At 35.0% G+C, this 13,779-nt stretch overlaps 1 protein-coding gene across 3 annotated transcripts in view; it reads left to right on the top strand.

The window, feature by feature from the left end:
• Window positions 1-13,493, top strand: part of NETO2 (neuropilin and tolloid like 2) — a 73,495-nt gene extending 60,002 nt beyond the window's left edge. For all 3 annotated transcript variants that reach the window (XM_049786251.1, XM_049786250.1, XM_049786252.1), the window contains 2 exons: window positions 9,804-9,917; window positions 11,373-13,493. In XM_049786251.1, the coding sequence (XP_049642208.1) occupies window positions 9,804-9,917; window positions 11,373-11,953 (695 nt within the window). In that variant the 3' untranslated portion in view covers window positions 11,954-13,493. The remainder of the gene's footprint in view (window positions 1-9,803; window positions 9,918-11,372) is intronic.
• Window positions 13,494-13,779: the final 286 nt, after the last annotated feature.

Here is a 13,779-nt window from a genome sequence, read left to right as displayed (position 1 = left end):
AAAAAAGAAGTATCAGGCTCTAATGAGTTTATGGTTTTCAGCTCTCTTGGCCCAGACTGGAAAGCTGAAGGGTTGACAAAAAGGTTCCTTGATTTTAGTGGGGCCTGGAATCAGAACCTGACTCAGTTTCCCAAGACTGGATGATTAGGTCTTGGCCTTGAGTGGGCAGATCTGGGAGGAATTGTGCAGTCTGTGAAAATTTCCCAGTTTGCCACAATTAAAGCCTCTTACCTGAACTTGGACTGGATTTGACCTCTTCCCAGTTACTTGAGACCTGATAAGAAGAGAAACAATCTCTGGCTCAATGGAATCCTTTGTCTTTACTTTTTTAATAGTATCTTTATTTAATCACCTTGATTACAAACATGATTGTAGTTGGGTTTCAGTCATAAAAGAGCATCCCCCCCCATTACCACTGTAACATTCCCATAACCAATGTCCCCAATCTCCCCGCCTTCCGCGCCTGTATTTGAGACAGGCATTCTACTTCTCTTACTCATTGAAATTGTTTTATTAGTGTAATTCAGTGGTTGGCAAGCCACACGCGGCTGTTTACACTTTTAATGTGGCTCTTCTTTTAATGTCAGCCGCTCCAGGAGTCAGGACTCTGCTCCTAGCCTCTGTCATTGCCCGCCCTGTGTGCAGCTCTGTAGTGGGCTCTAAGGGTGTAAGATGATACCTAGTATCAATCCCTAAACAAAGGTGTTCCCCCTACGTCATCCTTTCTTAAACCTCCTTCTTTGATATGTAAAAGCCCACTGAATATGTACTTTTGTCTCTCTCTCTCTTGACTTGAAGCCTCCTGGTATTGGGAATTGGTTTTAATAAAGAAAGAGGTGTTCTAGCTTTTTGGGCTTGAGGCAGAGAGTACAAGGTAAAAAGGCCATGGACTCCATGATCATCCTTTCCTAGCTAGCTTGGCTTATTATTTCTTTCCTGCTACCCTGCTTCTTCAGACCAGGTTGGGTGGGATTTAGAAATACAGTGCCTGCAAGTGATCTTAAAATACATATTTTATTTTGCACAAGAGTGGGCATATCCATGAAGGAATTCTCAACCCAGAGTTTTCTTTTCCGAGGATTCTCATGTTCAGAGTACTCATGATTAAAGTTGTGAGCTAATGCCCTTAGATGCTGTTTTTCATATCGATTATGACTTTCTCCATAATATAAGTGCCAATCAGAAATTTTTTGCAAGAGTGGAAACATTTCAATATCTCCTTCTCAGCTATCCTAGAATCAGATTCTTTTTTGAACATATCCATCTTATGTCTCACTGTAAAAACTACTTGTGAAACTCCCCTGCAGAGAAATATTAAGTTCATAGAGAAAATGAACAATGTCTGCCAAATACACAAGCTTAGCTACCCATTCCTTGTCCAACTGGGGCTGTACAAAGTCAGAGTTCTGCCCTCACAGGAACTGCACTACTTCTTCCCTCTTGCCAACAGGGCAAGAGAGCACCCTTCCCCTGAACAGCCACTTCACTTCTTCATGGAGAAGATGCTAGTAGTGGGCATCCATACTCTCACCCAGGGTGGTGAATAGCCTGGATTTTATCACAATTGTGAATTTCACAAATTATCTTTACTGTGTCATCTGTCACAGAGTTTAGTTCAGCAGGGAGTTTTTTTGAATCCAGTCTATCATACAATGAGTGGATACAATATACGAGTGTTCAACTTCTGTTTCTTGTGACTACACAAAAACACTTAGCCATGCATAGTGCATCATCTGTACATACATCAACACATCAGATTATTATTCTGAATAAAATGAGTCAGAAGGAGAGGTGTAGACACAGAATAATCATTTGTGGCATATAAGAATAATAAATGGCAATATGGTAATAATATCTAAAAAAAAAATAGGGATGAGGGACAGGAGGACTAGTCCATGATAGAAAGCTTGCCATAAAAAGTGGTGAGTTCAGTTAGAATAGAGAAGGGTATATATATTATGACATTGGTAGTTGGAACTTATCACTCTGGACAAGAACTGGATGCTGAAAATGGATAAGTGACATACATGGTACCCTTTAATTAATATTGCAAACCATGGTGTCATAAAGGAAATTTTGCAAACCTCTGTGTCATAAAGGAAAAGAGAGATAGAAAAAAGCAAAATGCCTGCCCCTGACATAGGCAGAGGAGGGTGAAGGGAAAGGAAACAAGGGACATTGGTGGTGGGAAAAGTGCACTGGTGAAGGGTAGTGTACATTCTATGATTGAAATGCAAGTATGAACAATTTTGTAACAAATATGCTTAAATAAAAAATATTTTTAAAATGTTTCAGGCACTCTAATAATTTCTTTATGATATGATATCATATGCCTTTAACAAAGTGCCATTTCTGTTTTTGTGTGTATTTTAGTTTGGTTTCTTGCAGCACACACTAAAGTGTCAATAGATTTTTTTTTCAGTGAAATCACTACTTTTCTCTGGAACACTGTTCCTACTTTTAAAGATTGTTAAAAGTTTTTTTCTCTTTTACCTGTTTCATCTCCATATTGTAGGGTTTCAATTTTTCAGCACATTTTGGTTACCAAGAGGAAACGCTTTGCTTCCTTATTATCAGAAATCAAAGCATTTTTCCCCGAGAAGGGTGTTCACTATCCAGAGTTAACAAACAGTGGATTCAAAAACTGTATTTCATGGTGGATGTTACTTCACCTCTAAATCAGCTTAATCATAAACTAGAGGGGAAAGGAAACCATTTTTTCGATGTTAGAAGAAGTTATTTCGTTTGAAAATAAATTATTTTTTGCTCAAGATTTTAACAGAGAAACTTTGATTCACTTTCCAAACCTGTTGAAACATTGCCAAGAAAATAATTCTGATATTGACATTACCTATTTTAAAATAGCACTTTTAAATATGAGGGAAGCTTTTCTCAAGAGGTTTCAGGATTTCAGAAACAGCAGAGCGATGTTGGCCTTTGTTAAAAAAAAAAAAAAAAAAAAAAAACCTGGAATGCCACTGTAAGGAAATTAAATTTTTCTCTCTTTAAAACCAACATTGGCAACTTTGAAATGCAATTGCTGGGTTTAAAAAAAAAAAAAACAAAAACAAACAAAAAAAAAAAAAAACAAAGAACTGTGGAGCTTGACATTTGAATGTCTGTGCTAATTTAGAACGATTGGAGAAACACAAATGTGAGCTTAGTTCACAGCACAAGTGGTCTGCTTTGAAAGACCTGGAGAAGGAAGATATGTTGATTTTTAACACCTGAAATAGTATTCCTGACTCATATAATCAACTAAAAAAGCTAGCGTTTGCTGTTCTTTCCTTGTTCGGGTCTACATATTTATACGAACAATCATTTTTAAGCATGAATCTTATCAAGAGTAAATTGAGAAGTCGTCTCATCGATGAGAACCTGAAATCGTGCCTAAAATTAAAAACAACATACAAACCTGACTTACTCAAACTATCCAAGGAAATGCAAGGCCAATGTTCACATTACTGTTTGTGACTTTGTCAGTCATTGTCAGGATGTAATTTTCTCTACATTGTAAGGCAAATTTTATAGAATTTAATGTTATCAATAAATAATATTGTTCTAAAGTTTTTGTTTTATTGTATTATTTGTATCCTCCCGACCTATGTGGATATAGCATGCAGAATAGTCTCAATAAAACCTTATTGAAACTAAAAACAGTGTACCATCCTATGTATTTTCGGTTTTAAAAATGTGGCTCTCAGGGTCGGAGAGAGAGCATGGGGCGTTTGCCTTTCATGCAGAAGGATGGTGGTTTGAATCCCGGCATCCCATATGGTCCCCTGTGCCTGCCAGGGGCAATTTCTGAGCATAGAGCCAGGAGTAACCTCTGAGCACTGCCGGGTGTGACCCCCCCACCAAAAAAATGTGGCTCTCAAAATAAATTTTAATCATGGTTTTGGCGAGATTTGGCTCAGTTGAAAAAAAAAAGTTGCCCACCACTGGTGTAGTTATTTCTCTGACTGCAGTCACCACTTTTTGTGGTGAGCTTCATATCATGAGCCGTTCTTCCAGCCCTCATCTCTATTGTCTCTGGGCATTACAGTAATGTCTTTTATTTTTCTTGAAACCCATAGATGAGTGAAACTATTCTGTGTCTATCTCTCTCTGGCTTATTTCACTCAACACAATAGATTCTATGTACATCCATGTATAGGAAAATTTCATGACTTCATCTCTCCTGACGGCTGCATAATATTTCATTGTGTATATGTACAATTTGTTTAGCTATTCTGTTGAAGGAAATCTTGATTGTTTCCAGAGTCTGGCTATTGTAAATAGCACTGCAATGACTATAGATGTGAGGAAGGGATTTTTGTATTGTATTTTTGTTTTCCATGGGTATATCCCTAGGAGTGATATAGCTGGTCATATGCGAGCTCAATTTTCAGTTTTTTGAAGAATCTTCATATTGTTTTCCATAAAGGCTGGACTAGAGGGCATTGCCACCAGCAGTGAATGAGAGTTTTTTTCACTCCACAGCCCCACCAGCACTAATATAAATAAGTTACTATCACTTATCCTTCAAATTTGAATGATAAACTGGCTGGATAGAGTATTCTTGATGAGTTGTTCATTTCAGTAATGATTTTCTTTTTACTATACCCTACCTTTTTTCTGGCTCATGGAGTCTCTTTTGATAGATCTGCTATGAATCTTACGAACTTTATATGTGATTCGTTTTATGAGTTTGCTGCTTTTTAATATTCTGTCTGTCTTTGGCTTTTGTCCTTTTGTCAGTATATCTTGAAGGTGTTCTTTTTTGTGTTTGTTTTTGTTGGAATAGTTTGAGATTCTTGAATCTGAATCCCAGTAGCACTTATCTCTGGGAATTCTTATTTGTGATTTTTTTGTTGTTGTTGTTATCAAATTTTTCTCCTGCTCTTTAGGGACTTTGGGGACTCCAGTGATATCACCTACCATGTTTATTTCTATTACTTTTTATTATTGTTTTCTATTTTATTCTCTCACTCTTCTGTTTTGTTTTATTTATTTTGACCACATCTGGCTATTCTCAGGGGTTATTCCTGGCTCTGTATTAGAAGTTACTCTGGTAGTGCTTAGGGAACAATATAGCATGCCAGGGATCAAACCCAGGTCAGCTGTGTGCAAGGAAACCTGGTTACTATCACTTAGCCCCTCTTACACTTTCTTGTGCCTGATGAGTATCAGCGTATCAATTCCTTGCCTTCATTAAATACCCTTCTATATGGTGTCAGTATTTGTGAGTCTGCAGAGCTGGTTGGTACTGGAATAGCCTATGTGCTTATTATTTTCACTCATTAAACTTGGTAGGCTTTTATGCAGCTTTCACATTGAATTTGCTGAGGGTGAATCTTTATAGATGACCTTTCCCCCATCTCTGCTCCCACCAATCTGAGGGATTAAATTAGAATTTGCCCATTTCTTTCCTTGCTAGTTTTAAACACCATGGTTACAAAGTTGTTAGTAATATAGTTGGGTTTTTTTTTTAAAGATACAAAGTTGTTTGTGATTGATTTTAAGCCATACAATGTACAACACCTTTCACCAGTGCAGTTTCCACCTTCAATTTCCCCACTTTCCCTCACACCTTCCTCCCTGTCTACCTCTAAGGCAAATGTTGTTGTTTTCCTTTTCCTCATTCTTCTCCTTGTCCTCCTACTCTTCCTTCTTTCTCTTTTGCCCTCCCTTTTAGACACTACAATATGCAATAGTATTGCTGAGGGTATCACATTATCTCCTTTCAGCACCCAGTTCTTGTGCATATTGATTTTTGTAGCCTGCTGCTTTACTTTACAATTCCATTGTTTCTAGTAACAGTTTTATAGTCTTGTGGATTTTCTAAATAGAATATGCTATCTGCAAAGAGAGAGCTTGACTTCTTCCTTTCCCATCTGGATGATCTTGATATCTTTTTCTTACCTGATTAATAGGGCAAGTACTTCCAGTACCATATTCAATAGAAGTGATAAGAGGGGGCAACATTGTCTTCTGTCAGACCTTAGAGGAAAGACTTTCAATTTTTCCCCATTGATTATAATGTTTTCTATGTGTTGTTATAAATGGCTTTCACAATATTGATTAAAGTTATTTAAATTCTCATCTTGTTGAAAGTTTGCATCATGAACCTTGTCAAATGCTTCCTTTGCATCTGTTGATAAGATCATATGGTTTTTATGTTTCCTTTTATTGATATAGTGTATTATATTTATTGACACATGTAAATTAAACCATCCTTTTTATCTCCGGAATGAATCCTACTTGGCCATGGTATATGACCTTCTTGATGAGTTGTTGGATTCTATTTGCTGGTATTTTGTTGAGGATCTTTGCATCCAGATTTTTATTATCCTTTATCCTACTTTGGTACTTGCAAATTGGTTGACATGTAAAACATGTATTTGGCAGAAATAACATTGTTAATATAAGCTCTGGACTGGAACCTTTAGACATCAGGAATTGAAGAAAACCAACTTCCCAGATTCCAACTCATGACCAATCTTATCTGTAAACCTTTTCTAAAGGAAAAGTGTCAGTCTATGTTGTCAACTTTTTCTTCACAGATAATTAGGTTAAATAAACCCTTAATAAAATTAATTCACTCAGGGGTCACAGCAATACTACAGCACATAAGGTATGCCTTGCATACAACCAGCTCAGTATCCCATTTGGTAAAACCTGCCAGTAATGAATCCTGAGTTCAAAACAAGGAATAACCTCTGAGTGCCTCCATTTGTGACCCAAAAATCAAAAAAAAAAATTTCAATTTTGAATTATCTTTTTTTTTAAATGATCTTTTTAGTGTATAGCTACTGACATTTTCTCTAAATAACATGTTCTTCATTGTTCTTCATTTTCTAATGTGTTTTTCTAAATTATGTTTTCCCTTTTTATCCCTTTTTGTTTCTTGTGTTGTATATTGTTTTAATAATCAAGAAGCATGCATAATTTGTGGTTCTGGAGCTCTTTAGCAGGTAGCAAACACATCTATTTGTGGCTGTAGGGATGGTGGCTTCCTGAGAATGCATACTTAGTTGTAGTGTTTGCACATGTGTTCACTAGGGGAACACTCACTTTGTATTTGATCCACTTCTTTGAAGAATGCCGTGGGTATCCTTAGAGGGATTGCATTAAATCTGTACAATGCTTTGGGGAGTATTGTCATTTTAGTGATGTTAATTCTCCCAATCCAGGAGCAGTGTAGAATATTAACCTTTTGATGTATGTAGACAAAGAAATTGGTGTGTATACATATAATGAAATACTATTCACTCTGTGAAAAGTTGAAGCTTTGAAATTTTTGGCAACTTGGATGAAATTAGAGATTATCATGCTAAGTGAAAGTAAGGAAATTAAAGATAAATATTATATTATCTTGTTTATACATGGACTATAAGGAAAGAAAGAAAAAGGTTTCAAAAACTTCCAATCCAAACAACTCCTGACACATGTTCAGTAGAATTGGGAAATGTGGGGGCTGGAGCAATGCTGCAGTGGTAGGGCATTTGCCTTTCATGCGACTGACCCATGACAAACCTCAGTTTAATCCCCCGGCATCCCATATGATCCCCTGAGCCAGGAGTGATTTCTGGATGCATAATCAGGAGTAACCCCTGAGCATCACCGGGTGTGACCCAAAAACAAAAGACAAAACCAACTCAAAAAAATAATTGGGAACTGTGAGGTAGCTAGAAGAAAGGATGGAAAAGGGCCCATCGAATAATATTGAGGGGTCCATGCGACACTGACAGAATGACTGGTATGATAGTTCTGCAATCGCAAAACAACCTTCGTAGTATTGTAAACTGTGATACCTCAATTGAAAAAAGTCAAAAAATTTTAGAAGCCTAGTTTACAGACTATTTAAAAGTATATAAAGCCATATCATGCCAAATCATTATGATTAACCAAAGATTACTCAAACTTCACTGAATGTTGCTTCCTATGGTAGTCAACCTTAACGAAAAATTCATTGTCTAATAGCAAAAATGTAATGAAATTTTTCTGTTGGCCTACATTTGTCAATTTAAATTTTGGGGGAAATTAGTAATATCTATTTTCCCAGTTCATTTTCAGAGTCAGTTGAGAAAATAAGTGAAGAGAATGGGAGTCAGGCAGCTTGCCAGTTTCATTGTTGAAAATGCATTTGAAAGGACAAAGACAATTCATTTGTACTCAGGACCATTCTGTACTCAGTAGTAACTCCTTATGGTATGATCCCTAAGTGGTGCAAGAACTTTAAACTGGGATTGGCAGTATACAAAGCAAACACTTTTCCTATTTTTCTTTTTGGATGGCAGCAACATCTGGTAGTGCTCTGGTCCTACTACAGGCTCTGTGCTCAGGGATCCCTTCTGGGAGGGCTTGAAGGATCATTTTGAATGCCAGGAATCAAACCCTGGTTGGCTGGGTGCAAGGCAAACACCCACCTGCTATAATACCCCTCTGACCCCAAACAAGGCAAACAGTTTAATCCCTGTACTATCTCTGGCCATATAACTATGATTTTAAAGAGGCTTATTATATTCAGTTAAATATGATAGAAGAAAAGTCACTGTTTTATGCCCTTTGATGTCAGGCAATTTCACTTAGCAAATGGCGTGGATCAGAATTTTATTCATAGTTTTAAGACTGAGCAGTATTCCATAATATGTGTATATTATGTCATGGTTAGCCAGTTAACTATATCATTAAACACGTGAGTTCTCTGAAATATTTGGATACCTTTTGATTATTAAGAATAGTGTACTCCTGCCATTAGCATACAAATATCTGTTATAGTTTATGCTTTCAATTCTTTTGTAAAAGTACCTAGAAAGATTATGGCTGGATTATATAGTAACTGCATATATGTTTCAGGTTTTGTCATAAAGCTGCTGCATCATTTTACATTCTTTTTTTTTTTAATTTTTTAATTTGTTTTGGTTTTTGGTTTTTGGCAGTGCTCAGGGGTTACTCCTGGCTCTATGCTCAGAAATCACCCCTGGCAGGCACGGGGGACCATATGGGATGCCGGGATTCGAACCACCAACCTTCTGCATGAAAGGCAAATGCTTTACCTCCATGCTATCTCTCTGGCCCCCCTCATTTTACATTCTTAGAGGCAATGCAAGGGTTTCAATGTCTCTGCATCTTTCCAACATTTATTTTAATGTTGTAAAACAATTACTTTGCTATCAACATTATTTTATAGAAGATAAAGATATAAAGATATTCATATTTTTTCTTCCATCCCCCGATATATTCATATTTAAGTCATACATTAAAAGTTGTCTTCTGGGGCTAGAGAGTTAAGGTGCTTAACCTTATGTTGTGCCAACTTCAGGTCTAGTCCCTGGCACCTTATATAATGCACTGAGTACCTCCAGGACTAAGCCCTGAGTACCTCTGAGTATGGCCCAAAAGCAAAAGAAGTAAAATAATTAAAAATGGTTCTTAGATGGCAGCCAGAGTGATAGCACAGTGGTTGGGCATTTGCCTTGCACACAGCAGACCCAGGACATCCCGTCTATATGGTCCCCTGAGCCTGCCAGGAGTGATTTCTGAATACAGAGCCATGAGCAACCTCTGAGTGCCACCAGGTGTGGCCCAAAAACAAACAAACAAACAAAAATGGTTCTTAGGTGGCCAATATAAGTACATGTAGCTGATATATTCCACCATCAGATAATGCTGGCCTTTCTATGTGAGGTATGGAGTATATTGATGGCAGGGCTTTGAAATTAGATACTGATTTTATAAAAGTAACCTTAAAACAAATCAAGATTGTTTCATAATTTATGCTTTTTACCCTTTATAATCAAGTTTCTTGTTTCCTGTAGCTCCCTGCACAGGCAGCACTTTCTTTTGCCATAGCAACATGTGCATCAATAATTCTCTAGTGTGCAATGGTGTCCAAAATTGTGCATATCCTTGGGATGAAAATCATTGTAAAGGTGAGTCAATTAGCAGAGGCTGTTTTTGAGAGAAGAGTGATTATTGTCTTATGTTAAGAAAGACTTGAAATGTCCTTTTCTTATGCTTTTTATAACATTACTGTACTTTCAATAATGGGGACATATTATAAATGTTCTTTGAAAGAACATGTATTTAAATGTATCTTAGACATTTGAGATGTGTCAGAAGCAAAGAATTCTGATTATAACAAGTGTTTGGGGTTTTTTTTAAGTAAGTAATTAAATTAGTCAGAAGATCATTGTACATTTCTTGCCCTTACTTTTTTTTTAATTTTATTTGATCCTTTTTAGTTTATTGAACCGCCTTGAGTTTCAGTCACATAGTGATCAAGCACCAATATTTTCACCAGTGTTCCTAGTTTTCCTCCCAATCCCAGCCTATTTTATTGTTATTGAAGTTTATTCTTTGTCTTATAAAAAATACTTAAATCTTGAAATAAGAGTACTGTTGGGCTTTATTTATTATATGTATCTTCTATTTAATAAAAATCAGCTGATAAATTAAATTTTACGGTGTAAAAGGAGACTCATGTAAAACCCATTTTTCATTTCATAAAATATCCTGTGCTAACTTTTATTATTTCTCTGAAAATAAGTGTGGATTCTAATAATAACTGAATATTTATAAGCTGGATTCTAATAATAACTGAGTGTTTATATGCTGATTTTCAGAACCCTGGTACTAAAGCTTATCTAATTTATTCTCTTAACAAATCAGTAAATATTTTATAATGAATTTTAATGTTATCTGATATTACTATCTTAAGAACTTGATGTTCTTATTTAAACTCAACAATCGTAGTGCTTTGCATATGGGAGATGTGGATTCAGTACTAAGCCTGGTTCTCAAAACACATCCTAAAGTGACCCCAAGTACTAAACTGCGAGTAGCCCTCCTGCCACATGTTGGGTGTGATCCCAAACAAAAAATACAATAAAACACTAGACTATTAGTCTGATCATTTTGGGTTTTTTTTTTTTTTGCTTTTGTTCATCCACAGGAATATTGTAGATTATTTAATCCTATAATTGATTGTATTATAGTGATCAAATCTACTATAGCTATAACAGAAAACTAAATTTTATAGAACAAGATTTTTGATAGAACTAAATATATTTATATATGTTCTTTGTCTGTGTTCCTATCTTCTATATTCCTTATCAAAATATATTTATGTTCTTTTTCTATGGTCCTAATCAAAATGAATTTGAAAATTATAAGAAAAACAAGTTTATTTCTCTATGACCTAGCTATATTATGATAGATTAAATTGGCAAAAAAAATCATACTAAAATTGCTTTAGATGCTTTAAAATTATTTTAAGTTGCTTTATCATGGCATATCTACTGTAAAAGTATCTGCTTTACCTAAAAGTATCCGTTTCTGAAAAGAGTTACTAGTGAATTTTGAACCTTTCTTTTCTTTTTCTACAGAAAAGAAAAAAGCAGGGCTATTTGAACAAATTACTAAAACTCATGGAACAATTATTGGCATTACATCAGGGATTGTCTTGGTCCTTCTCATTATTTCTATTTTAGTACAAGTGAAACAGCCTCGGAAAAAGGTCATGGCTTGCAAAACTGCTTTTAATAAATCTGGATTTCAAGAAGTGTTTGATCCTCCTCATTATGAATTATTTTCACTAAGGGACAAAGAGATTTCTGCAGACCTGGCTGACTTGTCAGAAGAACTGGACAGTTATCAGAAGATGCGGCGCTCCTCCACTGCCTCCCGGTGCATTCATGACCATCACTGTGGATCACAAGCATCCAATGTCAAACAAAGCAGAACCAATCTCAGTTCCATGGAACTTCCTTTCCGAAATGATTTTGCACAACCACAGCCAATGAAAACATTTAATAGCACCTTCAAGAAAAGTAGCTATACTTTCAAACAGGCACATGAGTGTCCTGAACAGGCCCTAGAAGACAGAGTAATGGAAGAGATTCCTTGTGAAATATATGTCAGGGGGAGAGAAGATTCTGCACAAGCATCCATATCCATTGACTTTTAATCTTCTACTAAAGGTGACATTAATTATTAAAATATGTATGTTTGCAGTCTACAGAATGTCCAAACTGTTTTTGTCAACCACTAATCCTTTTCTCTTATCAAAACTAGGAAGACTTTCATTTACCATTAACCTATTGTAATTACAGGTGAAGTTTTTATTAGCTCAGGCAGCTGATAATCTATTAAACCAACCAAGGAATTTTATTCAGTGAAAAAAAGTTATCTATTGCTTGGTGTCATAAACAAAGCACCAATTAAATAGAATTTGAAAAGAGAGGAAATGTATTGTTGAACCAGGGTCAGGCTGCCAGTTAGTGTTAGCAACAAAAATACTGCTCTTGATTGATAGTAGCTCTTTTACTATTTTGATCCATAAAAAGCCGAAGTTTTTCTTTACATTCCTTTTTTGCTTTTCTCTGAATTTGTGTAATAAACCAAACTGCAGTTTTACCAGTTCAGTTTCTTTCATAAAGGTAGTAGTTATGATACCACACATAACATTTATTCTAGAATTTGCCAAACTATAGTTATTGTGATAAGTGCTAATTAGTTATATTTTTTCCATATGTTTCTCCTTGATTAATTTTTGTACTGCTGCCTTTTAGTGATTAGATTCTTAGTTTTTATTTTTTTTGTGAGAAGTATATTTGATTTCTCACTCTAGGTCATATTGTGATGTTATGCTATAAAAATCTCACAAACCTGGGAAGTGTGCACCATTGCCATTTAGAATATAAAACCTGAAAAAGGTTAAAATGTTCAGAAATCCTTTAAAGTTTTCCGAATTTGGTCGCATTGAGTGATGATCCATTCATTTTTTTAAGCAAAGAATAATTCATTTTAGAGGGAAACCTATAATTATATTAATTTCCAATGTTTTTATTACCAGATCTATTTTGTATTAATTTTATTTTAAAATGACAGTTCCATTTGTATTGGTTTACTTTATGACATACAATAACCATGATCTTATGAGAGTGTAAGGAAAATTTCTAGAAAATACTGTATGACTTTTAGATTGCTTTTACTTGAGTCAATGCAATTTTTTAGTTCTTAACAAGAATAACAATTTCCAGTTTTTTCAGACTTCACTTTTGACCTTTTTTTATGGCATATAAAATAATAACATGACATAAACAAACTCATTGTGTTTTTTTTTTAGACTTTGGATATTATTTGATACTGTACAAACCTTATTAATCCTGCATGACATTTCTTTTTATATTTACATCAGCAGCATTGTATACAAGTATGCTGTGATGGAACACTATAATTTATTGTAAAGACTGTGGTGATGTGTACATAATCTCTTTATTCCCTTTCATTACAGTATTTAAAGTTTATGATATATTTTTACTGTGTAATATTTATTGTCCTCAATCACTACTAAAATCTTATTAATACACATTGCTACATCGTCCTTCAATCATGTTATTTATGGCACAAAGTTTTTGAATCTTAGATAAATAAGGAAAAGAAACTACCCAGATTTTTAACTTATACAGATTTAACATTAAAAGAGACATTTCTCAAAAATAAAAGAGATTCATTCTTATTTTCTATATTTTTGGAAGTTCTCAATGAAAAGAGAAGTTAAAGCTTCACTAGATTTCACTTTTTACTTTCAAGTTCACATATTTACATTTTTCTCAAAATAACAATAATTGTTACCCTATTGTTGCCATACTCCCGTAAAATACATTTCCAGTATCATATTTTTCATAGTATATAATATCAGAATATTAGAAAAATCTACAAATAGTACACTCATAATTTAATTTAGCATTAATTTCCTATTTAAAAAATTGCAACTTGGAAGTAAAAAGA

This window comes from Suncus etruscus, chromosome 14, assembly GCF_024139225.1.
Source record: "Suncus etruscus isolate mSunEtr1 chromosome 14, mSunEtr1.pri.cur, whole genome shotgun sequence".
Classification (NCBI taxonomy): domain Eukaryota; kingdom Metazoa; phylum Chordata; class Mammalia; order Eulipotyphla; family Soricidae; genus Suncus; species Suncus etruscus.
The sequence above is the reverse complement of the archived record's forward strand: the minus strand, read 5'-3'. Positions and strand labels throughout refer to the sequence as shown.